Source organism: Pseudorca crassidens, chromosome 5 (assembly GCF_039906515.1).
Source record: "Pseudorca crassidens isolate mPseCra1 chromosome 5, mPseCra1.hap1, whole genome shotgun sequence".
NCBI lineage: Eukaryota > Metazoa > Chordata > Mammalia > Artiodactyla > Delphinidae > Pseudorca > Pseudorca crassidens.
The window spans coordinates 42,675,997-42,703,640 of NC_090300.1; the positions used below are offsets into that span (position 1 = coordinate 42,675,997).

Here is a 27,644-nt window from a genome sequence, read left to right on the forward strand (position 1 = left end):
TTTCATTTACCTTTATGCCCATCCTTTACCCTATGGGAAATAAGTTAGCTTATTCTATTTGGATAGAATTAGCTTATTCTATCCAAATCCCCCTTGAACTTTTATTGAACCTGCCTTTCCAAAAACTGTGTTTGTTTTGCTTTTGTTCTCAGGCTGCAGATCAAATGGCATGCCAGCCACCTCCTTTATGAAACTAGGTTTGGCCTGTTAGTCACCTCTCACTATTCCCCATATCACCTGGTCCCCAGTCTCTATCTGTGGTAGGCAGAATAATGACTTCCCAAAGATGTCCACACCCTAATACCCAGAACTTGTGAAAATGCTCCCTTCCACACAGAAGGGACTTTGTAAATGTGATTAAGTTAAGGGTCTTGCGATGGAGAGATAATCCTGGATCATCTGGGCGGCCCCAATGTACTCACAAAGGCCTTGGAAGAGGGAAAAAGGAGAGTCAAGCAGAGACGAGAGTGATGCAGGCCATGGGCCAGCCTCTCGGAGCTGGAAAGCACAAGGAAACGTATTCTCCTCTAGATTCTCCAGAAGGAATGCAAGCCTGTTGACCCATTTTAGACTTCTGACCTCCAGAACTATAAGGTAATAAATTTGTGTTGTTTTAAATCACTACATTTGTGGTAACGTTACAGCAGCACAGGAAACGAATACACCATCCTGTCTGTGCCCCCCTCACCCTGAGCCTTCTTTTAGGTGACCCAGTGATCCCTCAACTCCACTCTCTGCCCAGCCCAAACTCTGTTGTAGCTTTGCCCATCCTTTCTGTCCTTAATCCTTTCTGAAACTCATTTCTCCATCTGTGCTCTGGAATTCACTCCCAGACTTCCTCTAGCACCTTATTTTATCTAATATTTTCTCCCACAACCTCAATCACTTTATTCTTACTGGATGTTGTTAAACCCTCCTTATTTCTCCTAAACTCCCACACTCGTGCGGTCATTTCCTACCCTTCCCTTCCACACACAATAAGTAATGGATGCCTGTCACTCTCCACTTCACCCCACAGACCACTGCCTCTCGTGGGTCACTGGTGAGTCCCCAGCTACCAAATCCAAGGTCAATTCCCATCTCCAATCTCCTTTAATTCCCTAGATCTTGACCCTGTTGAGCCACTTTCCCCCTCTGGAGACCACACACATCTTTTTCCTTGTTCTTCATGGTCTTCACTCTCTTTGGCCTCTTTTGTTCATTTATTCATTTCCAGATTCAACAACGTTTTACTGAAACCCTATTAGGTGCCCAGCACTACGCTAGGGAGTTCATACAAATATGCAGACACACTCTTTGCTCCTCAAGGAGTTTAAGGTGAACTGGAAGAGATGGACGGGGAAAAAATAGTGACAATATATTATTCTAAGGGCAAAAGCAAAGATGCATACCAGGTAACAGAGAGGTGCCCAGTCCTCTGCCCGACTTCTAGCCTTACTGCTCAAAGTGTGGTCCCTGAAGCAGCAGGGGCAGCATCACCTGGGAACTTGTAAAAGGGCAGAATCGGGGACCCCATCCTAGACCTATTGAATTGAAACCTCTGGGGGTGGGGCTTAAGCCTGCTCTCCAGTGTCCAGGTCTCCCAGCCCAGTCCCCACTTCCTGAAGACCATTTGCCCCTCTGCTCCACCTGACATAAAGCTTCAACATCTTGCCTGATGCCACTCCCTTTGTGCGTCTTCATGGCACCTATTTTCCCCTAAGGTAGAACTCACTATCCCCTGCCCGCCGTTTATACCTTTCATAGAGCACTTATCACCCTGTTTAGTTCACTTTAGTTTTATGAATGTTTATTGAGTGCTCTCAGATACTGTACCAAGATGTGGGATACAAAGGAAAAGAAGAAATCATGCCTTACCACAAGGAGCTTACAGTCTATTGTGGTTAATTATGCATATGACCATTCTTGCCTGCCTTTCTTTCAATTTTGATGTTGAATCCAAATGTTCCAGGCTTCACCTTAGTGTTGACTGGTTTTTCAAGTGGTGGATATTGATATTATCAGGAAAATGGAGCGAAGATGCAGCCATATATAACCTTGGCTGACCATTAATCTGTACTGTGCACACGTCTTGGTGCCCTCCAGAATCCAATTCTACTTCCTCCTTCCTGGCAGCCTCTAGTTTCTATGTGAGTATCCTCAGGGTTCAGGAGAAGCTGCAGGGGTAGAGCATGTGTCTGAAACAGAGACTGTCAGGACTTTGGTTTGGATGTTGTAGGAAAGCATACTGCTTAGAGAACCCCTAGCCCCATCTGGAGCCCACAAGGAGAAATCCTACAGAAAATGAGAGCCAACAGCGAGAAATCAAAAATCTGAGAAATGGAGATACAGAAGCTGCTCTGCTCACATATTTGAGCCCCTGATCAAGCCTCATCTGAAGGTTTTTCCCCATCGCATGTGCTAATAAATTCTTTTTGTTTAAACCACTGTGGGTTGGGTGTTTGGTTACTGATAATCACAAGCATCCTAATTATTACAATCTTTTACTTGAATCCAAAGAACAAGTAATTTGCTATCTAGAAAGTGAGCCTTTGCTCTCACTGCAGTCTGATTTCCCCATAACTCAAGGCATGTGTAGGTCTCCCCCTTGGCCCTATCTGAGAAACTGTAGATTCCTAGGACTGCACGACCACACTGACCTTTCACTAAAGCTGTCCTGCAATGGCTACAGATTTGCACATTGGTTGTGTTTGTATTACTGTACTTGTGGTGGTTAATTTCATGTGTCAGCTTCACAGAGTCAGAGGGTGCCCAGATATTTGGTTTAACATTACTCTGGGTATGTCTGTGAGGGTGTTTCCAGATGATACTGGCATCTAAATCAGTAGAATGAGAAAGCAGATTGCCCTCTCCAGTGTGAGTGAACCACATCCAATTTGTTGAAGGCCTGCATATGACTGCTTGAGCTGGGACATCAGTCTTCCCCGGGCCTCAGGCTGGGACTTACATCCTCAGCCCTCTGGTCCTCAGGTCCTTGGACTGGAACTATATCACTCGCTCTCCTGGGTCCTCGGCTTGCAGACGGCAGATTGTGGGACTTTTTAGCCTCATAATTGCATAAGCCAACTCTAATTCCTCATGATAAATATGTATGTATGTATGTATGTACAGATAGATAGACAGATTGATTGACAGATTCATTCTATTGCTTCTGTTTCTCTAGAAACACTAAGACAGTATCCAACTTCTGCCATTACCTCCTCACTTTTATGATTCTAGAAGAAGTGAATGAGTGCTTTTATGTAAAGGTGAGCATGCACAGATACATGAGAGAGGAAAGCTGAAGCATACCTCCTGTCCACATACCCAGAAACAGACCCGGTTGTATGAACCATCAGGTATATAACGTAAACTTTACCTCCGGTTGCTTCCTCTTTGCAGCTACATGCAAAAGCCGTAAAAGATGGTACTGTTCTGGTTGTTCCAGCTGAGACATCAAGGCTAGGAGTTCTGTCAGGTGTCTGTTAATTGGCTGAGGCTGCTTATCGTACACAGCAGGTAACACCCTCAACAACATGGCATTACCTGTTGAAGGAATAATAACAGAAATGATGACTTTATCAGCCCATGAGCCATAGAATACCATTATTATCAATGCAACAAATTTTGGACCTCCTCACATATTAAACAGCACAGACTAATGGCCAAATCCTCTGCTAAAAATAACATGGTACCTTATTCTGAAAAATCACTGAATCATTATTTAAACAGATTCCATAAAAGGGAATATTTTATGATATGATCAGCATTATTATCTAATGAAAATTTTTCCTGAGTAATGCACCATGGGGAAAAGAAAATTTGACAGTAACCAGACAACACCCTTGAGAAGGAAACAGTTCCAATAAAGAATTCCTGACGAAAAACAACATTTGGATGCTGTTTAAATGAAAACTAAGCGGTGACATAAGCATGAATCTAAATGAAACTGAACTAAAAAAAAAAAAGTGCAGAGGAATGTATTCATGTTCCTGAGAGATATGGAGGCACGATTCAGACAACTGATACGTGGAAACTATGCCTTATTTTTACGAATAGTTAGAAAAGTAGCAATGCAAATTTAGATCCCCAATTTCTGCACTATTTCAAGGGAAGTTTACACTCAGGTTGTTTCTCACAGGTGACCTGCCTCAAAGACTTGTATGGACAACTGGGTTTAAAATGGCGGAACCTGAAGAAAAAAATATGATGTAAGGTTTGCAGGGACTCATCAGCAAACAACATATGGGAAACATCTGCTTATCATTTTATGGTATGGATTTTTTCGAAAAATCCTCTCAAGAACTTAAATGTCTCAGAATTTGTTTCTAGGGATTTCTCGAACAAGAATTTTCTTGCTTCTATTTACTTTAAATTTGGCTCTGTATATAGAAGACTTACACAGAAAGAATCAAATAAGCAGTGATTATACATGTGTAGACCCTTACTAAATGGTGGGGACATTTAGATATGAGGATTAAGAAAATAAGGCCAGAATTTTCAGAATCTCTATGACTAAATTTAATGAAAGGGTGATCCTGGGTCATGGTGAATATATCTTGGTGACGATAAATAATGAGAATTGCTTTTTCCACACATGGTTCATAGAATTAGTCTCAAACAGATTTTAGGCATATGCTCACAGACTCCAAGGTATTGGAAATATTCAGGTTTTTTTTTAAATGTAAAAAACATTGTTTTATTTTTTAATTTATTTTTGCTTATTTTTACTAATTTTACTAAGAGCTTTTTCTTAAAGGATCAGGAATTGTCAATGTCATGCCCAATCTCTACAAAGCACATTAGCTCATAGAACTTAGCTATGTAGACATACTGATTAACTGCTAAAAAAGGTCACAATAAATGGAACTGTCATTGTAATTGAAGACAGGAACAATACTCATTAAAGGTCCTGGGACCCCTGAAGAGGGAAAACCCAGATTAGTCATCTTTAGCTGACTTGGATTTTGATCAAAGAATACAAAAATAAATAAGGGCTTTTTTAAAAATTTGAAACTGATGAAGACACTTTGGTGTAGAAATCCTATAAATTTCATTCATAAACTAATATATTCTTCTTCATTATGAAATATTTCAAGCCATTAGACAAATATAGGCAAAAATATAAGGACCACTGGTGTGCCTACCAACCAGCTTTACCAAAACTTAACCTTGTACCATAATTGCTTCCCACTCCACTCACTTCCTTTTCTCCCCAGAGGCAACCACCAACCTGAAATTGGTGTTTACCATCTTCGTGAATGTTTTTACACTTCAATTGTATGTGAATATATCAATAAGCATTTACAGTGTTCTTTGCATGCTTTAAAATTTTATATCAATAGTATATTGTACATATCTTTGTGCAACATATTTTTTCCCATCCAACATTGTATTGAAGTTTTATATCCAAGAAGTTCTCCTTCATTTATTCTCACAGCTGTATGGTATTCTATTGTATAAATATGCAGCAATTTATTCATATACTATATGGTTGGAAGATTTTTATTATTGTTATTATTATTTGCTTTCACCAATAGTGCTGCAATTTTTAGACTATTTCGTTGTGCATAAATGGGTGATATTCCCTTGGGTACTGATTCTGAGCTTAATGTGCTTAGAAATGACGTGGGCAACTTGTTAAAACACAGATACTGATTCAACAGATTGGAGGTACAGCCTGAGAATCTGAATTTCTAACAGGCTCTCAAGTGATGTTGATGGTCCCTGGACCACATAATTAAGTAGCAAAGCAGTGGGGTTTTCCCTCGGAGTTAAGTTTCTAGATGTTCCAAAATTTCTTTGCAACGTGGTTGTAGTAGTTTTCTATAGCTGCCATAAGAAACTGACAAAAACTGTGGCCCAAAATAACACAAATTTATTATCTTATATTTCCATAATACAGAAGTCTGGCATGAGTCTCACTGGGCTAAAATCCAGGTACTGGAAGGCCTGGGATCCTTCCTGGAGGTTGTAGGAAGGAACCGTTTCTTGGCTTTTCTAGCTTCTGGAGACCACCAGCATTCCTTGCTTTGGGGTCTCCTTCCTCCATCTTCAAAGTCAGCTACAGAGCAACTCTTTGATCCTGCTTCTGTCACTACACCTCTTCCTCTGCTTCTCTCTTCTGCCTCTCTTCCACTTAAGCACCCTTGTGGTGACACTGTGTCCATCTGGATAATCTAAGATTATCTCCTTATATGGTAACCTTAATTCCATCTTCTGTGCAATGAAACACAACATGTTCACAGGTCATGGGGATTAAGATGTGGATATCTTAATTATTGGGGAGGGGTTCATTATTCTGCCTACCATCACGATTATAACAATTTACATACCCACCAGGAGCATGAATGTTTCTGTTGCCAACATTTGGTCTTGACAGACATCGGTTTTTGCCAATCTGATGGGGTGTAAGGTGACACCTCATTTTTTGTTTTAATTTTCATTTATTTACTCACTTGTAAGGCTGAGCACCATTTTTATATGTTTTCAGGTCATTTCCTCTGCCGTGATTTGGCCATTCATATCCTTTACTTATTTTCAATTGGGATGTTTGTGTTTTCTTATTGATTTGTAGAAGTTCCTTATTTATTCTGGATACTAATATTTGGTCTATTAGTTTTAAAGTTGCAATCCTAATGGAGTTGATTTTTAAATTTTTTATTTTATGGTTTTTAAAGATTTTGTTATTGAGAAATTTTTCCCTAATATAATGAATATGTTCATAAAAATATTCTACTATATTTTCTACTAAAAGCATTATGATTCTTTTTTAAATTTATTTTATTTATTTGGCCGCGTTGGGTCTTCGCTGCTGCGTGCAGGCTTTCTCTAGTTGCGGCGAGTGGGGGCTACTCTTCGCTGCAGTGCATGTGCTTCTCATTGCAGTGGCTTCTCTTGTTGCAGAGCACGGGCTCTAGGTGTGCAGGCTTCAGTAGTTGTGGCTCTCGGGCTCTAGAGTGCAGGCTCAGTAGTTGTGGCGCACGGGCTTAGTTGCTCCGTGGCATGTGGGATCTTCCTGGACCAGGGTTCGAACCTGTGTCCCCTGCAATGGCAGGCGGATTCTTAACCATTGTGCCACCAGGGAAGACCTATGATTTCGTTTTTATGTTTGTCTTTAATCCATCTGGATTTTACTTTTTGTATATATGAGGAAGGGATCTAATTATAAATATATATTTGTGTGTATATAAACAATTGTCCCAGATCAATTTATTGAGTGGCCAACTGTTTCCCTTCTGATTTGTAATACCTCTTTCATATATAAAGTTTCCCATGTATCTGGATCTGTTTCTGGTTATTTGTCATACCTTCACCAATTATATATTTTCTTCATTACAATAACTTTATAATAAATCATTATATCTCACAGGGCAAATTTCTTCATCTTCTACTTCAAATTCCTCTACTTTATATAAATTTTACCATTAGTTTGTCAACTTCCTTGAAAAACTAGGTTAGGATTTTTTTCTTCACATTGAATATATAGACTAATTTGGAATAATTGACATCTCTGTGAAACTGAGTTTTCTTATTCAAGAACTTGATATATTCTTCTATCTATGTAATTTTTTTATGTCTTTCAAAGTTTTGTGATATTAGCTGTACCTTATATATCTTTTGTTAAATAGATTCCTAGGTATTCCATATTTGTTGTTGCTATTGTAAATGAAAGTTTTTGGTCTTTTAAAGATATCTTCTATTTATGTGCTGCATTAAGAAAGCAACTGATTTTTGTACATTGACCTTTCATCCAGCAAAAGTTTAGTTCTTTTATTAATAAACTGTCTTCAGAGTCTCTTAGATTTTCTGCATATAGATAATCAACTTACAATAACTGATGAAAACTTCGTTTCTTTCCATCCTTATTCCTTACATTTCTTTTTTGTCCTACTTTACCGGCTGGGACCTCAAACACTTTGATGAATAGAACCAGTGTCCACTGGTATCGTTTTATTATTCCTGTCTTTACAGAGTATGTTTCTAAGGATTCATCATAATGTATGTACATGTTTCTACACATTTTTGGTATTTAGATTTTATCAGTTTAAGTTCCTGTCTTTTTCCTAGTTTGAACATGAATGAGTGTTGAATTTTATTAAACGATTTTTCTGCACCTGTCCACATGACCATATGATTTCTCCTTTAACTTGTTATTGTAGTAAATTAATGAATATTCTAATGTTTAATCAATCTTATACTCTTAGAATACACTCAGCTTGGTTATGATGCATTTTAATGCATAGATTGCTGGATTTTGGCTCATACTTCATTTAGAGCTTTCACATCTATATCCTTAAATGAGACTGACTTGCAGTTTTCCTTTCTTGTACTGACCTTGTCTCTTTTTAGTATCATACTTACTAGACATATAAAAAGAATTTAGTGCATTCCTGCACACTCTATTCTCAGAGGCCGTTTATATAAAATGGGGATTACATGTTCCTTGCTTGGTAGAACTTGCTTATCAAACCTTCTGAGCAATGTTCCATATATTTCATCATATCAAAATTTAAATTATGTAGTTTAAATTTCCGTATCCTTTCGCAGTTTTTTGGCATTTGAATGATCAGTTATGACAGAAGTGAACCTATCAGTTATGAGAAGTACGTTAAAATCTGTCTTTATGATTATGGATTTGTCAATTTCTTCTTATAAGTCTGTCAATATTTGGCATATTTTTTTGAAACTACCAGATAGTTCTGAGATATCTTCCTGGTAAAGCATTTCATCATAATTTAATTTCTCTCTTTGCTTTAAAGTCTACTTTTAATAAAGATGTTAAAATGAAAAAAAAAATCCCTCAGCAAAAATAAAAAATAAAAAAAAATAAAGTCTACTTTTGACTGATATTAATACAACTATGCTAGCTTTTTTGAATTGCCCTTGTTTGGTATATTCTCTCACCACTTTTAAATTTTTTTGTTTTCGAGATTTCTAGATTCTTATGTTTTATGTGTGACTCTTGTAAGTGACTTATAGCTGGACTTAAAAAATATTTCTAACTGACAAACATTTGTCTCTTAACTGAAAGTTTGTTTCATTAATATTTATAGTGATTACTGGTATATTTGGATTCATTTTTACATTACATTGTGCTTTTTACTTATCTTGCTCTGTCTATGCTTTTCTTCCCTACTTCACTGCTTCCTATTGAATAGGTCAAGTTTTTTTTTTTTTTTTAAATTCACTCTATTCCTTCCATTTGGACATTTTATTTCCTTTTGGTTTTGGTGGCTGTCCTTTAAAAGACAAACATTCTTGAACTAACAAAGAAAAATTAATTTTCCTGTCTTGAACAATGAAAGGATTTTAGAGTTACTTTCTTAGCTCTTTCTTCCAGTTCCTTAATATTCTCTTCAGCTTCACCCTAATTTGTCATTTAATCCATTCCTTGAATGTTTTAAAAATTTCAATTAACTTTTTTTTAATTCTAGAAGTTATATTTGATTCTTTAAAAAACATCAGTGTCTTTTTCTTTTTTCATGTTTCCAATTCCTTCTTGTAGATCTTAAATCACTTTAAACACACTTATTTTCTAGTTTCTAGCTGATATTTTAAATAAGTGAAATTCTTGAGGGAGGGGTGTCTAATCCCTTTTGGTTTCTGTTGGTTCTAATTTATGGTGGATTGTTCCCTCATATGTTTAAATAATTTTTATTATGAATTTATTTTTAATAATAAATATGTGTCAGACAGTATACATTTGAATCTGGAACATGTATGAGGGCAGGCCCAACATCACAAACTCTCAGAGACCCTGTAGAGTTCAGTCAAAGAGAGCTATGCTTACTTCTCACTTTCTTGAGCTAGGGCAGAGACCAACTGAAATCCAATAGGTAACTCCTCATCCTGGCCTAAGCCTTGTTCCCATATGGCCATTAACACTTGGTTATCACAGAACGGACAACATGTCCTCCCCTTCACCTCCCCTCGGGGGAGGGGGCCTAGCATCAGCTCTTGGGTCTGTTTTTGGTTCCCTCTCTTTGGCCTCTGGATATCTCCCTTACTTTATTGGAAGCTTATTTGTACATTTTAAGTTCTTATTATTATTCTAATGTAAACACATTTCTAGGTTTTTTTTTCACCAGAGTTTTCAGCTTATATAGATCTCCATATATTGGCAGAAGCAGGAATCCCTAAATTTACTTTAGAAATATGATCTTTGACTCTAAGCCTAGTGAAATAATATATCCACATAATTTCAGGTTATGAAAAGAAACACACCTAAAATCAGTTAATTCCTTTTCCCCAGCTCCTTCTCATTCTAGGTTTACCAGTTTTGCTGTGTTTGTCATTAGAAAGTCCATTTATAAAAGTATAGTTGCAACTCCAGAAGGATTAAAGGTGGAATAACTCGGAATGGATTTGGCTTCTAGAGCCATACAAATTTTTACTGTGTTGGTTTATCTTGAAATCAGAGTAACTTTCAGTTTAGACCTGTAAAACTGTGTACAAAGAAAAGTGAAAAGAAGTTTTCTATACATAACGGTGGTGAAACAATGCGAGTGCACACAAAATGCTGAAATGATGCTCTTGCTTTCACACCTCTATGCCTGCTGAATTATTTCTCCCCCTAATACCCCTCCCCTCCCTCTCATCCTTCAGTGCTACCAATTCAAGTTACAACAGCTAATCCCCAGGGGGAGACAGTCCTAGCCCAGTCTCCCCACCTCTTTCGCCTCTGACCCTCTTCCAATTAATCTGACTGCAGTGCAAACCTTTGTGGTTTACTATTGTGCAACTCCCCACGTCTCCTTCGCCCTCCCACCCACCCCTCCCCCCCCAATTCAGGGGAACTCCCGTGAACGCAGTGCCACTGGCATTACTCATTCATCCCCATTCAGACCTTCCCCAGCATTTATTAAGGGCTCTCAGCTCCTGCCTCTCACTCTCCTCCGCTGCTTCTCCACTCACTTGAGAGCCTCTTGTCTCGTCCCCTCCCGACGTCTGTGGGAAGAACTTTGTCTCTTCAGCAATGCATTTCCCTGTGATTCTGTTTTGTGCTCTCTGGTCTGCAGTGTCGGCCGAGAACTCGGATGAATATGAGCTCATGTATGTGAATCTGGACAATGAAATAGACAATGGACTCCATCCCACTGAGGACCGTAAGTTCATTTTAACTGTTTCTCTGCTAACCCTAATTACATATCCGCCTCTTTGGGTCTAAGTATTATACATATATTTTGTAGCCAATGAAATAAGCAAAAAAATTAGTTTGTTTTACAAAAGAGAAAAGCACGTTAGGGAAGGGAGCGTTTTCAAAAAGTTACTTCTGTCAGAGATACATAATGGGTCGAACTGTATGAAATCGCCTATATTCTCGTTTTGAGCTCCATGAACGGCAATTTCATAGAGTTCAACTTCATATAAACTCGCATGGTTTCTGTCATACTCGAGATATTTACATGCTGGTTTTTTGCAGGTATCCTGAAAGGAAAGGGGGGGGGGTACTGGGGATGAGTACTTGGGACCACCGAGGGAGGTCGGCATTTTACAAGGCACACCCGAGGAGGGCCTGGGCGGGTCGGTAACGCGTGTGTCCCGTTCTCTAGCTACGCCGTGCGACTGCAGTCGGGAGAACTCCGAGTGGGACAAGCTTTTCATCATGCTGGAGAACTCGCAGATGCGGGAGGGCATGCTGCTGCAGGCCACCGACGACGTCCTCCGGGGTGAGCTGCAGAAGCTGCGGGCCGAGCTGGGCCGGCTGGCGGGCAGCCTGGCGAGGCTGTGCACGCCGGTGGCCCCCGCCGAGGCCAGGCTGGCCCGGGCGCTGGATGAGCTGCTGCAGGCGAGCCGCGACGCGAGCCGCAGGCTGGCGCGCCTGGAGGAAGCCGGGGCGCTGCAGCCGCAGGAGGAGGCGGGGCGGGCCCTTGGCGCAGTGCTCGAGGAGCTGCGGCAGACGCAGGCCGACCTCCGCGCTGTGCAGGGCTGGGCGGCAGGACGCTGGCTGCCAGCAGGTGAGGACGCTGGACCGGGCGGGGACCCCCACGCGGCTTCGTTCTCGGAGCGCGAGTTGTGGGAAGCCGAGTCAGCCAACCCTCTACAGGAGGCTTTAGTGAGAAGAAACACACACACACACCCTTCTGTTTCTCCATGCATGGTCACAGAGCTCAGACACACCATACAAGGCGGGAAAATTGCTTTCAAAAGTAGTCTCCAGTCCCGAGGAATCCAGAGGATAGATGTGCACGTAATCATCACAGTCTTGAAATAGACGTCAAGGGGCCCCACACTGACACCCGATCCGACCAGGCGTTACAGGAGCTCTATTGGCCGGTTATAACCGTGACCTCTCTCGGTGTCAGCTTCCCTCCGTTAGGGATTTCCACTTCGTCTAATTTTAGCCGGCTTCTCTCTTTAGGGGAGCTCTGGTTCCCCGCGCTATTTCAGGGCACAGCCTAATTTTTAGGAAGGTTTTCCAATCCCTGGGCTGGCCCCTCCTCCCTGCCTGTTCCAAACAAAAGACTCGAGGCTGAATCTGATCTCCCAAGGGGTCCCCCCAGCCCTCGGGTCTGTGAAATGAGCGCCAGAGTGAGGTCCAGGGTGTGAGGTTTGGAATAAACCAGAGGCTGAGGGATCCAAAGAGAGACAGTAAGATGTAGGAGCCAACTGGTATCCAGGTGGCACCCCAAGGATGAGGAGGATCAGGGTGAAACAGGAGAGAGGCAGTTCAAACCAGATGCAACCTGTCGAAGTCCCATGTAATACTAAGTGAATTTTCAAACACATGTGAGCTCAAAATAATACATTCGAAAGACAGTTCAAGGAAATAAAGAGTAGATTTGGAGCCAAGTAACACTCCTTTGTAAGTCAAAATTTCTAAGAAATGGTGATGTAACAATTGTGGGTTACATTAGAAAATCTGTGTCCTATGTAAGAAAATATGACTTACACTTTTCCTGAGCATCTTATGAACAGAAAACAATTACAAAAAGCACCATCCTTTCTTTATGTCCAATAAAGCAACTCTTATTGGATGGGGTAGGAGAAGAATCATGCATGTGTGAGAGCATGTTGCATTTAAAATTGCAGAAACCATACCAGAATACGAGTCTTTCCTAAATAACTGAGGACTATCAGTACAGAACATATTTTTTAAAATATTAAGTAGGGCTTCAGAGGGGGGAAAAATCATAAAATCAAATATACAATAGATCCTCAATGTAAGTGACAAATTATAATTCTTTAGCTGTTTTAATGGATGAAATTTCTTGTCTTTTGCAAACCATGTATAAATCATTGTACATATCACATACCAGGAAAACTGAAGAATTATGCTGTTTCACTTCCACCTCTGCATACTAGTTAGAGCAGAAGAGGGATGTATTTCTGAATTCAAAAATGTTAATTTCTTATTATAATACATCCTCTACTAATACTTTTACCCACATGCTTTGATTTCTTCTCTCTTGGTTTCCTGCCAGCTTGGCTCCTAAGGGATTCCTAATCATTCTGTTGTCAGCCTCTTAAGAACCTGGTTTTAATTCTGTTTGGTCTTTGATAATATAATCAGAAAAACCTATTAGTTAAAAGCCATTTCATGAGAGAGTTTCTGACATTTTAAAGACATATCAAGAGCCTCAATCACTGGCCCCCAAAAGAAGCCACAAAAAAACTTGTCAACATGCAGTTCTACTCCATGAACTCACATAACCAGTGCAGCCAACAGGGGAAGCTGGGTCTCTGAGAAGCAATCAAGAAAGGCTTTGGAATGCAATCCTAACTGCCTGGGCTTATTTAAACAGGAAATCAGTTCATGAGATTGTAGTTGGCACCCTCTCTGAACACTACTGAAACATTACAGAGAGTATGTCAAATGCCCATGCATATGGTGATCTTTTGTTCCATGATCTTTGATTGATTTAAATAACATAGCTAGAAAAGCATGTACCTACCAATTTCATCTGAAAAAAGAATCAACACCTCATTAAAAATTAATTTAAAAAAATCTTCAGAAATTCAAATTATTCAGTGAAAAAGTTAATACCAAAGTATGACAGGACCAATTTTGTGCTTTAGTATAGTTATTTTTCTAGGATTTTCTGAACCTCATTATCTTCTCTGACTATTTCTAAAGGATAAGGTCCATCTGCTTAATTTTTTCAGGATGGAGCCTAGCCTTCAGCCACTTGTAGGCAGTTAGCTTAGTTTACCACACTTTGCGTGGATATTTGGTTCCTGTAAGTTCTATTCACCAGTTAGTCTTTAAAAGCTCTGAGAGTTTGCTTTTTAAAGGTATCTTATGGTAAATCTTCTTTAGGTTGTTATAAACTGAATACCTAGCCCTACTTTAGATTTTTTAAAATTCTTTCTTTATATGGTCTTTTATGCATATATGAGGTTAGCACAAGGCAGAGCTCACTTGTTAAAGGCTTTAGCACATTATTTCCTAGAGACACCTAAAAGGTCTTCACTTCAGCAGCTGCAGCTCCCTGACTTGGCCATGTGACCTGGAGATGGACAGAGGTGGGAATTTACTAAGCTCCCAACCCCCAAGTTTGGAAGTCTCCTTCTAAGTGCGTATTAGCAGAAATATATACTCTATCCGACCCCTCGGAAGAATTCACTCTTCCTTAAAGGTTTTCTGTTACGGCTTACATAGCATTTATAAGCATGTGGACAGAGTAAGAATTTTTAAGCATATCTTTGGTCCACAGAGCTCTTCTCGACTGCTACATGCTTGTTCTTTACGGACTTGCAGAATATTACAAGGAGAATGGAAGAGCCTTTGACAGATAACTATAAAGCCTGGAGAGACTGTGGGGCTCATCGAAAGCAACACAGCTTACTAGTAGTAAAACAAACTGAATTCCAGCTCTTTTAGCCAAATCCAGGGCTTCTTCTACCACTAAGAGGCAATGCAGTGTGCTGGTTAAGGGTGTGGCTCCTGCTGCCAGAGTGCCCAAGTTCAAACCCAATTTTACCATTTCTCTGTGTGCCTTCTTTTCCATTTACATGCTTCTGAATGAGACAGTTGATTTTCCTTATTCCTGTTTTCTTTCCTTTATAGAGATTTTATACTTGGGCCCCTCAAGTCATAACATATTGCTGCATATAGTTTTTAACCGTAGTCATTAAAAGGCCCATCCTAAAATGCCTAACTGCCAGAATCATTTCGGAATGAATTTGTATTTTCTTTCATATTCTTACTCCCTTGCTACTCTAGGTTGTGAAACAGCGATTTTATTCCCCATGCGTTCCAAGAAGATTTTTGCAAGTGTGCATCCAGCAACACCAATGAAACTTGAGGCTTTCAGTGCCTGCATTTGGGTCAAAGCCACAGATGTGTTAAACAAAACTGTCCTGTTTTCCTATGGCACAAAGAGGAATCCGTATGAGATCCAGCTGTACCTCAGCTATCAGTCCATCGTGCTTGTGGTGGGTGGAGAGGAAAACAGACTGGTCACCGATACTGTGATTTCCCTGGGAACGTGGACCCATCTGTGCAGCACCTGGAATTCAGAGAAAGGGCACGTGGCCTTGTGGGTAAATGGTGACCTGGTGGCCGCCACTGTAGACATGGCCACGGGTCACGTTGTTCCCGAAGGAGGAATCCTGCAGGTTGGCCAAGAAAAGAACGGCTGTTGTGTGGGTGGTGGCTTTGATGAGACATTAGCCTTTTCTGGCAGACTCACGGGCTTCAACATCTGGGATCATGTTCTCAGCAATGAAGACATAAGAAAGACCGGAGGAGCAGAGTCCTGTCACATCCGGGGCAATGTGGTTGGGTGGGCAGTCACGGAGATTCAGCCCCACGGAGGAGCACAGTACGTTTCTTAAGTGTGGTGAAACTCTACTTAAAGCCAAAGAAAGAAACTCACATTTTAAGCATATGCCACTTGGGAAGGTCTAAAAACCTGAATGCATTACTAAGAACACTTGAGACTAATGAAGGAGAGAGTTGAGATCAATCTTTATTTATCTTGGCAAAATACTGAATAAATAGTCGAAGGGGAGACATTGGAGAAGGCTTTTGGGGATATTGTTACTAGACTTTATGCCATGTGCTTTCAGATTAATGCTGTGTCTTTGTCAGATAAACTCTCAAATAATGAAAAAAGACTGTATGGTTGAACAGAAGGACAATTGTTTTACTTTTCTTTGGCTAATTTTGTTTTGGCCAGAGATGAATTTTACATTGGAAGAATAATAAAATAACATTTGTTGTCCACTGTTCATTGTATTTGGTACATACCTTATTATGAAAAAATGATGATAGAACATATTTATACTACCATGTGACTTAACAAATACAAATGTAGTGTGTGTTATAATCAAATGTCATTTTTTGAGGAGATAGTTATATAAGTTATATTGTAAAATGGTTTTGTATTAATTTTATTGAGACTATTTTTGTAAATCTCTTCTGTAAATAAAATATTTTATAAAAATGAGTCCATGTCATCTAATTATAAATTTAAAATGTTTGGGAGCAAATCCACACTTTTTTTTAATCTAAAGCAGGCAATTAGTTTTCAGATACTAATCTGTTATGTAAATAGTAATAGTTACTATCGTTAGAAACAAACTATAGAGTTGTTTTAAGCATTGGCTTCCTATAAATCATAGGCAAGAAATATGATCTTGGCTAAGTCAATTCATCTCTCTGGGTTTTAGTTTCCTCAACTGAGAAATCAAGGAATTGAAGAAATAATGATTCCTTCCAATTTGATGATGCTATGAGCATATACAACTTTCTGTCCCATGTATACAGGGGAAAAAATATGAATTATATTCAGAGTTCCTCAGATTCACATGATACCTGCAAGAGATGGTTTAGGACTGTTATTGGGGAGATCTAAAAATCTGGAAAAGAAACAATGACTTCTGCCCTTAGTACACATCCCATTCTCTTACGCATAAAGGAGAGAACAGTCAAGTCCCTTCAACCTGTAGATGGGGAGATAACTCTCTACCACACTAATGTTCTCTTCCTGTAGAGGCGACGCAAGCAAGGGCTGACAGAAGAACCACAAAGCCACATGTGAACATCAGTAGGAAATGTGGTAGAACCACAGTGATGATGTGTCCACCTAAAGGTAGGACCTGAACAACCACATGTCATCTCCTGTTCATGAGGTGTGGAGAAGGGAGCCAGGAGTAATTGTCAAACCACATTTTGTAACTAACTATCCTGGTCTTGTCTAGACAAGTTATTTAACTCCTCTGGAACTTCTCAGTAAAAGGAGGGGGTTAAACTCTTAGTGTCCAGGGCTTCCCTGGTGGCACAGTGGTTGAGAGTCCGCCTGCTAATGCAGGGGACGCGGGTTCGTGTCCCGGTTTGGGGGGATCCCACGTGCCGCGGAGCGGCTGGGCCTGTGAGCCATGGCCGCTGGGCCTGCGCGTCCGGAGCCTGTGCTCCGCAGCGGGAGAGGCCACAACAGTGAGAGGCCTGCGTACCGCAAAAAAAAAAAAAAAAAAAATCATAAAAAAAAAAACAAAACAAAACTCTTAGTGTCCAGTGAAATTCTATAAATCTAGGAATCTTTGAAGATATACTCATGGTATCAATACAGCTTCACCCTACTCATGAGACCCACAAAGCCAGAGTGAAGTGTCTCAAAGAAAATCCTTCCCAGTTTTGAGGTCACAGGTCAGTCTCAGACACTCGGAGATTACATAATTCAAGGTTACAGTCCCTGTTTAGCCACTGTCTATGACTCTGAATGCTGAGCTGAAGGAGGAAATACTTGACCGAACCTTCAGCAGAGAGTTAGGCATGCTTTCAATTCCTTTTCACATTTCAGCATGAATTACATCTGTTCAAGAGACCCAAGATGATGCTGGCCAAGAGATATGCAAATTCATATGCTGATAGAGTTAAATGTAAGGGAACTTTTAATTTTTAACAGGAATTACATGTTGAAGGCAGAGAAGAAACAAACTGAAAAAAAGAAAGTAACCCTTGAGTTACTAAAGTAGAAATTACCTCTGCTACAGCAGTAAATCTGGATAAGTGTTCTAGGGACTTCTAATTGTTCCCTGATATCGATTTTCCCTCTTTTCCTAAGTAACAGAATTCTGGTTTTAATGGTATGTATGGCCACTCGGAGTAAAGTCTCTATTTTCCAGCATCAATTGCAGCTAGATGTGGCCAAATGACTATGTTCTGGCTGATGGTGAAATAACGAATGTGATTCCCTTTCCCTTCCTCCTTCTGACCGATGGGAATATGTTAATCACGGCTGGAATTTCAGCAACCATCTCTTAGATCAAGAGATTTAGCATAACAATATAGAATAAGCTTGGGCCTTTAATATTATGAAGCTGTCTTGCCAGCCCTAGGCTGCCTGTCCCTGTACTTCTTTTACACAACAACAACAAGAAAAATACACCTTTATCTTTTCTTCAATCCACTATTGGTTGACCACTTAATCTAATCCTGATCCCGTGGAGCAATTTTTCGTTTTAATAAAAAAGACCAAGCACTTTATTCCCTCAAAATACTCAGACTATATGTACAAACTACACTTTACAGTCTCAGGAAGCTGGCTATCTGACTCTTTTCTTTACACTAATAGCATTTAATGAGTTTTAGAATACACAGTGTCAGCAAAAGGAGGAAGTAAGAAATGTGTAAAATAGTGATAAAATAATCTAAAGAGAAATATCAGTGTGCTGGCTTAGTCTAGCACATTGGCAAAGAGTTTCACTCACCAGGATGGTTACTGAGAGCATCATCATATTATAGCACAGTAAAAGAACTGTGCAAGATGGCTCAAGTTATTCAGAGGAAAAATTACATGTATAACTAATATATAATACATGTACAAAATATAAAATATTATGTATGTGTGCTAGAGTGACAAACTGTCCTGGTTTGCCTAGGACCAACCCAGCTTTAGTACTGATAGTCCCCTGTTCCAGGAAATCCTTCAGTCCTAGGCAAACTGTGACACTTTGTCACTCTAGTTCCTACATATGTATGTAAGTAGAGCAACTTTTTTGCAGAGAGAGTATCTGAACAAGATAGAGTTGATATATTTTCCTTGTCTATTGCAATGTGAGTTGGCTTTTAATTAAGTATTAATTCCTTTAAAAAAATCCAGAACAGTTGACTATTAAGTGTATATTATAGAATATTAGAGCTAGGTATTTGCAATTACTCAACTAACTTCACTTTAATAAACAGATTTGAAAACAAAGAAGAAACTATAATTGATTTTTATTTCATCTCTTCTTAAATTTTATATTAGAAAGCTCTTCTTTGAGAAGCTTACTAAGGCCAAAAGTTTCCAGAACTGTATTTTAGCCACTAAGAAATAGCACTCAAAGACTTCCCTGGTGGTTCAGAGGTTAAGAATCCACCTGTCAATGCAGGGGACATGGGTTTGAGCCCTGGTCTGGGAAGATCCCATATGCCGCGGAGCAACTAAGCCCGTGCGCCACAACTTCTGAAGCCCGGGTGCCACAACTACTGAAGCCCGCGCCTAGAGCCCGTGCTCCGCAACAAGAGAAGCCACTGCAATGAGAAGCCTGCGCACCACAACGAAGAGTAGCCCCCACTTGATGTAACTAGAGAAAGCGCACGTGCAGCAATAACGACCCACCACAGCCAAAAATAAAAAGACAGAAAAGGAAGGAAGGAAGGAAGGGAGGGAGGGAGGGAGGGAGGGAGGAAGGGAGGGAGGGAGGGAGGGAGGGAGGGAGGAAGGGAGGAAGGAAGGAAGGAAGGAAGGAAGGAAGGAAGGAAGGAAGGAAGGAAGGAAGGAAGGAAGGGAGGGCACTCAAAAAGTTAAAAATCTTGGTCAAAGTAATTGTATGTGTTCACTTATATATTCCTGGATTCAGTGAACTTGAAAACTCAGATTGCTGACCCTTGCATTTGGTTTTATAAATCTGGAGTATAGAAGAAAGCTTGCTGGGCTTGGGGTCAAAAACACAACATTCAAATCCTAGCACCATTACCCACTAACTATAAAATGTCAGGCCTGCTAACTAATCTTTATGAATCTCAAATTAGCCAAAAAACTGGGGATAACAGGACTTACCTACCTTGCTGAAGGGGCATTATGAAAATGATACAACAAGAGATAATGTATCTAAAAATGCTTTATAAACCCTAAAATAATTTTTGAAATGAAATAGTTATCATAAAAATGTTTTTCAACTTGTTCCCAGTGGATTAAATAAAAAATAAGCAAACAAAAATACAAACAAATAAATATAAAGATTCCCTTCCATTGTGAGTAAGTTATTCTCAGAGTTCGGCCCATGGATGCTTATAACTGTGCAGGCCTTATTCTACTTCACAGCAACATCTGCTGGTGAAGTCAGGAAGGTGCAAACTCTGGCGTGCATCAGATCCAAGACTTGGTTAACGATTCAGAAGAGATTCTTTTCTGATTTAAGATGTGTCTCTATTTCTTGTTGCACATTTGTATTGACTTCTATAACATTATATTTAATATTTCCCTATATCTATTAATATTCAGGTTGAATATTCTTAATGAGACTACTTTGGTAGCCTGTTTTCTAGAATATTTGATTAGTAAATTCTTTCTCAACAGCCTGTAATATGGTGAACTTAAAACCTTTTCCTTGAAGAATAACTGTATCATGAATTTTTAATGGCTAAGTATCTCCCCAGAAATTACGAAACTATACAAATGGATGTGATTCTGCCTTTAATATTTTAATATGGGCTTGGTATAAAGCAGACACTCAGTGACGACAATAACGATGATGATGATTATGATGATGGTGATAAAAAGAAGAATCATGGTAACCGCTGATGAACTGTGGGCCCGGCACTGTGCAAAGTATAGCTGCTTTATCTATTTAAGCCTCACATCCACACTATTTGGTACATATTATCACTGCCACAATAAACGGGGGGTTAATTTCCTATCTCGATTTCTCTGAGACAGCTCACCAATCAGTGGTTTGAACTTTGTCTCACATTGAGAAAGAAATGAGGTGAATTTATCATAATTAACTAGACAGTCTTTTCTAGGCCATTGCCAGGAAGTCAGAAAGGAATCTGGACTCTTGCTGAGACAAGATTACATTTCTTTCCAAAGACTTTCTACTTAAGTTTCAAATCATTTGAGGTCATCTTGTGATTTGTGCCAGAGGACCGTGTAAAAGGCATATTGACAGAGAGGAATATTTCCTTATTATGATCACTGATTCAGAAATGCAGATGAAAGGACGTCACTGTTTTTAGTTTTGATAGTAGTGGTGTGCATTGCATCAGAGTTCCAAATAAAAATTTGGAAAGGATTTCCCTATAGGCTCTCAAATAATCCCTTACAGTTGGTGATACCCTCATTTTAGGGATCACCAATAATATTGTCAACTTCCTAGGTGAAAGATATGCTAACTCATGCTGCACTAAGCATTGGTTGTGCTTTTATATTCCAGTACTGGACAGGTTTAACAAAGTATTTTCACATAGCAAAGAACAAGTTTGAAGAATTATTCAGGACACTGAAAAACATATCTCCCACTCTGAAAAGGTTCTGATGTTACAAAATATTAAATTGCCCTGATATGATTTAAGTAGAAAACAAATTAATTACCCAAGGGACATCCTTGTCTTATCTTTTTAATTCAATGGGAAAGCATTCAACATTTCCTCATTAAGTATGATTTTAGATGTAGGTTTTTGCAGATATCCTTTATTAGATTAAGGATGTTCCCTCTATTGCTAGTTTGCTGAGAGGTTTTTTTTTGTTTTTAATCATGAACAGACTTTGAATTTTACAAAAGGAAAGGATATATATATATATCTTAGTTATATACATATATATATATTATATCCTCTTAATGTTTCAGGAAGTTCTCCAAAATTCCTAGATTGCATTCTTTATTTTTTTTCATGAATGGATACAGAATTTTATGAGATGCTTTTACTGATCAAATGACTTTTTTCCCTTTTAGTCTTTTACCGTGGAGAATTACATCTTGAATATTGTCATCCTTGAATTCCTGGGATAACTTTTATAAAAAGAGGATAACACTAGTTCCTCCCTCATAAGTTATTAGGAGAATTATATGAGTTAAAAGACTAGTACCTGGTACAGAGCAAGAACTCAACGAATGTTAACTATTATATTCTTTATGCATTGCTAGAATCACTTTGCTAAAATTTTTGTGATTTGTGCATCTCTGTTTATAATTAAGATGGGTCTATATTCTCCTTTCTTATATTGTCCTTTGGTATTGATATCATGGCTATACCAGCCTTATAGAATTAGCTGGAGAATGTACTTTTTTTTTTAAATTACCACATTAATTTATTGTCAACACAGCTAAGTGCAGGCAGGCATATATAATAACATGTGTAAACTACCAAGCAAGCAGAATAAAAGGGAAACTGTACTGTGATTCACCTGCAAGATACTGTGCACGTACTCATTAAAGCAGTATTTTAGGTTCTGTTTTGTAGTTTCATTAATATTGTTATACAAAAATCTGTGCCCATACATTCCCATAATGCTTTGTTTTTTCATCTTTATTGGAGTATAACTGCTTTACAATGATGTGTTAGTTTCTGCTTTATAACAAGGTGAATCAGTTATACATATATATACATATATATAGCATATATACAGTTATATATATATACACATATATATAGCATATATACATATATATAGCATATATACAGTTATACATATATATACCCCCATATCTCATCCCTCTTGCATCTCCCTCCCACCCTCCCCATCTTCTTTTTTAATTATATGAAAAAGTTTAGATAAGACTGTAATTACTCCTTGCATATTTGTTCTGATTTGCATATAATACTAAATGTGACAGGCTTTTTTTTTTTTTTTTTTGGTGGGTTGATTTAAAAATACTGACAGAATTGTCTTATTAGATATAGGGACATTCAGGTTCTCTATCTCCTTAGCGTTCAAGTATTAATACAAATCAAGACAACATTCTGCTCGTGCCTTTAATCCTTTCTCCAAAAAGAAGGACTTTCAGAATTTCCTTCTCACTGGGAGAATTCAAAGAACACAAAACAGACAAATGGAGTCTAAGCAATTTGAATAAATGAATTCATATTTACATTTACTGTAAAAGTAAATAGTATTACTCATATACAACCATTAATAATGGGAAGTAGTAAAACACTGGCTTGGAACTAGCCTTCAGGGATAAATATTTAACCCCATTTGACATTCTCTCATGATTTATTTAAGCTTAAAGGACGCATTTGGTTTGGAATTAGGGATAGACATGTATATAACACAATTGAAAAAATATGATCAATGGAATAACACCAACCAAGGGTAAGGGGTTAGTTGCCACTGGTACACCACAAGGCTTGCCTGGCCCCATTGGGTCTACCTTTTCATTACCGTTTTAAAATGAAGATAGAGTGATTCTGTTCATAAAATTTACAGATGACAAGAACCTTGGAAGAACTGGAGATATATTGAAATGGAGGATCATTATCAGTGAGATCTTGGCATGCCAAAGAAATGAACTGAATCTCTTAATAAGTATGAAGGGATAAAAGTAAATATTTACATAAGGCTACTTTTTGGTACCCAGTATTAATTTACAACACTGTTGGCTACAGTCCTGGATTTTCAGGTTATCTACTCCTCATCCATATGGTTCTGCTGAGTTTACTATCAGCTCCTGCTCTGAGGGTGGCTCATGACCCTAGTCCGGCCAGTTGAAGTACTGTATCTCCCAGCAGCAATGATGGATTGGTTCAGAAATGGGCATGTGGTCAAACAGGGACAGTAAGACTGGATATGGAGTTTCTTTTTCTTAACTGGTATTCATGATGATGTGAGCTCATGTGAGATCTCATGATGAGAGAGGCCCATTATATGAAACATGAAAGTGAAACCAATCCACAGGAAGCAGAACCGAGTAATGACTTTTTGGGACCACATTTGAGTCCTGAATCAATCCATATGGGAAGTCTGATACATTCATGCATTTTTCAGTCATGTGTGCCAGTAAGGAGTTCCTCCTCCTTCTTCTCCTTCTCTTCCTCTTCTTCATCATCATCATCAAGCTATTTATACCTGGGTTTCTGTTACTTAAGCTATAACTAATTGGTAAAATGGGATAATAATAGGACTTCTGTTATGGAATTCTTGTGGGGATTAAATGATTTAACCAGTATAAAATGCTTAGTACAGCATTTGGCATAAAGAGAGCATGAAATAAATTCTAGCCATTGTAGTTATTACTGTTATTATAATTATTATTGTTATCACTGAATGGATGACAATTTTGTGGGGATTCAAGCACTGCCCGGGTAACTGAGCTGAATCAACCTAAGATTCTACAATTTTACAATTCTAGTCTAATAAAAGCAGATCAAATCAAATAACTCTAACACTTTAGCATTTTCTGCAGAAGTAGAAAAATGGGAGAATAAGGATTAGGATAATATAAATCAAGGAGGAAAATCGAAAGGGGAGAAAACTACATGTAAAGAAAAAAGAAATCCCAATGATGCCTCCTAAGGCTGTTTTGCAGGGGATATATGACAAAGATTTGCAGAGCAGGAAACTTACTACTCAGAGACACAAAGATCCCTTCCATTTTGCAAATCAGAGTTTGATAGGCTTATGTGAGTGATTGCAGAGTTTTACACACACATCAGTCCTAAAAATCTGACCCTGAAATATTTAGTCCCAACCTTTTATAGGTTAAATTTTCATTTATTTTATGATGATTTTCATAGTGCCAGATCAAATAAACGAAATCATTTGTTTATTTTAAATACTAGCCGTTAATTCAGAAAGTGTATTTTGTGTTTCAAAAGATTTCTTTGTCATTGAAAGTGCATTTCAAAAAAACAAAACAAAACAAATACATGAGTTAAGTTCTTGGCAGGTGCAAAGAGACAATTCCATTTTTTTCCCTCATAAATCAGTTACTTGCAAGTCTAACTATCATGGATTTAAAATGTGTGGCGTGTGTGTTTGTAATTTCTATAAAATGTGTACCAAATATGTAGTCAAGGTGGTGAAAAAAGCATAATTGTTTTCCTGGACTTTTAACAAATTTAGATCATGCATAAAGAGGAATTAGCAGTTCAGTCCTGTAGCCAAACCCCACTGTCATGGTTGGGGTTCAGACAAACTGGGCATCTGGCAGACCACTGGGGTGGCTGGTCAGATGTCCAGGGTTGGGGGCAGGTACTAAGAGCTCTTCTTGGGAATGTCTGGTATGGTGAACAAAATCTTGGTCCTTGGTGGGCTGTAGAAATTTTGAGAACTGGTGGACTAATTTGTTACTAGCCTGACTCTTGGGTGGATAGTTGAGCCCAGGGAAGAAAGAGAGAGTTTTAGATCAAATGGAACAACATATTCTACTGCGAACTCAGTACCATACTTTGACACTGGGAGCCAAGCAACCTTGCTCTGGCTGTCTACCAAAGCCTAACACAAAGGGGAAAGACAGGTTCTCTTCCCCATCCTACCACAGTGGACTGAGGACTGGTGGCTTCTGAAACTTCAGAGGTAACAGCACAAAGGGACAGAGGCTGCCATCCCAGGCAGGACAGTGTGGGGCAAGTCCATTCCTGGGGCCTCCATGGTAGCAGTCCACAGAGTTTGCTGGGCTCAGAGTGGCAGAGATGGGCATCACCACACTATGCTGTGGCAAGAAGAGAATACTGGGGCCTTTCAGAAATACTTGGTCTGGGAGCACTTTCCAGAAGGCGGATGCTCCATTTGAGTATGTGGGCCTGTGGCAGTCAAATGTGGGCCAAGATACTCATGGACCTCAGACATTATATGGCTGGGGATATTTGGGTACCTATCAAATAATACCATATATTGCTCTTTGATCCCAAACCAAAAACAAACAAACAAAAAAAGGTTTCTGATAGATCTAAAACCAAAGGAAAACAATACAAGAAAAGAGAATATTCTGACTGCACTAACTTGATCTCTTTCATACAAATATGAAAACATTAACAGGGATGTCCTCATTTGATACTCTATGGTAGTATTTAACACAATTATAAATCAGTCCCAAATCGTGTTCACATTTAAGAGGTCTTTACACATTCTCTGGTGTATTTTATCTAGCATTTTGTGCTTTTGGAAAACAAAGGATGAAGAGCTTTTCCATCTGCCACCGACAGCAGTGGGACACATTCCACTTAGTACAGACAGGTTCTGCACAGTTGGTAGTTGGACAAGATTACCAGAAGCACGGAAAACACAGTTCTCCAAATGAGACACGAAGAGTTGAGAGGAAGCGTGCGACTCATCTAATGAGTCCAAAGAATTCATCTGCCTGGTGAAGAGACCCCGACTCAGCCAGCTCAAGTAACCTTATCCATGTTCCCCAGCCACCTAGTGGCAAAGCAGAGAATCTAACGTACCTCTCAATACTCAAAGTCTTACTTTCCACAAACCATAACTGCTTCATGAAAATACTTTAAAATGATTGTTAAAACACGTCCCCAAGCTCAGCCGTTGCACCATACCTTGGAGTATGCTCTTTACTATAACCTCTGTGTGATCGGCCAGGAGGTCTGCCTTGGTAATTGCAGCCAGGGACAGGTAGTTGGACATATTCCTGCACAGTTCCTTGTTGCCTCTGTGGAGGAATTTCACTGCAATAGGGATGGCTAATGCCATCACAGGGGGCCGGTTGTAATTCTGAGGAAATATAAGAAATCAACAAATAATAAGTGGTTCATTCTTTATTCATTTATTCATTCATCCGAAAAATATTTATTGAGCTAAGCTCTCAGAGTGCAGCTGTGAAAACACAGGGCCCGCTTTATTTTCCTTGTATTTGGGAACTCTGGAAACTCTTGTTCTTGTTAGGGAGACTTCGAGGCAAACTGGCGCTTAATAGCATAGGCTAATGAGGGCCATGATAAGGAATGTGCAGGGGGATAAGGGAGCAAAAAAGGAGCGCTTAATCCAGTCTGAAGGGGGTGTCAAGGAAGACTTCCTGGAGGAGGTGATGTCTTCCCTGAGACCTGGTGGATGAAGAGGAAATGGCTGGGAGATAGCTAGGAAAGGAGTGGACAAAAGGAAAAGCGTGTGTGAAAGCAGAGAGGTGAGAGAACTTGTGCATCTGAGGAACTGTAAATAGTTCAGTATGGATGATGTGGGGTACACATGGGAAAGCTGGGGTAGGAGATGAGAGAGGGGACTGGAGAGGTAAACAGGCTTGATTATGAAAGGTCTGGCACCATGCTAAGGAGTTTGGAATTGATCTTTAGGGTGATCAGGAGTCACTGATGAGAGGAATAACTTAGATTTATACTTGAGAAAAAAAACCTACGGAATGTTGAATCAGTTGCTTCCCGACTATATGTTAAAAACTAAAGTTTCGACTGAGATTCGGAAGGAAAAAGATGAATGAACGTAAGGCTAAAAACTAAAGGAATTCTGGATCCTGAAATAATTCCCTTTTTGATGTACTTTGTGACTGAACATCAATATCCTTACATACACAATAGTGCCATCAGCATTCAATTACCTAATTAGGGAATACTATTTGGAAAATACAAATTGTTTTCTTACAAATGAATGATATGTCTTCCCTACCATTAACCATTCTAACCATCAACCCCACCCCTTAGGCTAACTATAAAGCAAAAGTTGCACAGTGCACAATTTGTTCAACTTTACATTACTACATTAGAAATAAAAAGTGGTTGTTTTTCTCTGACCGTTCATGTGAAAAATGCGTCTATCTTTCTACCC

The 27,644-nt window shown here is 39.1% G+C and overlaps 2 protein-coding genes across 2 annotated transcripts in view; one reads left to right on the forward strand and one right to left on the reverse strand.

Annotated features, from left to right (window-relative positions):
* Nucleotides 1–27,644, reverse strand: part of VEPH1 (ventricular zone expressed PH domain containing 1) — a 214,867-nt gene that overhangs the window by 148,478 nt on the left and 38,745 nt on the right. Inside the window, exons 4-5 of the mRNA XM_067737220.1 lie at nt 26,408–26,582; nt 3,359–3,525 (exon numbers count right to left, since the gene is read on the reverse strand). Coding sequence (XP_067593321.1) covers nt 3,359–3,525; nt 26,408–26,582 — 342 coding nt within the window. The remainder of the gene's footprint in view (nt 1–3,358; nt 3,526–26,407; nt 26,583–27,644) is intronic.
* PTX3 (pentraxin 3) lies at nt 10,836–16,376 on the forward strand. Its single transcript, XM_067737219.1, has 3 exons — nt 10,836–11,087; nt 11,535–11,939; nt 15,149–16,376. The coding sequence occupies exons 1-3, from the start codon at nt 10,958–10,960 to the stop codon at nt 15,760–15,762; spliced, it is 1,149 nt and encodes a 382-aa protein (XP_067593320.1). The 5' UTR covers nt 10,836–10,957; the 3' UTR covers nt 15,763–16,376.

Excerpts from the sequence above, each read along its gene's own strand:
- PTX3 (XM_067737219.1), top strand. The coding sequence starts at position 10,958 with ATGCATTTCCCTGTGATTCTGTTTTGTGCTCTCTGGTCTGCAGTGTCG. Across the intron at positions 11,088-11,534 it reads ACTCCATCCCACTGAGGACC|CTACGCCGTGCGACTGCAGT; the intron begins GTAAGTTCATTT and ends CCCGTTCTCTAG. Across the intron at positions 11,940-15,148 it reads AGGACGCTGGCTGCCAGCAG|GTTGTGAAACAGCGATTTTA; the intron begins GTGAGGACGCTG and ends TTGCTACTCTAG.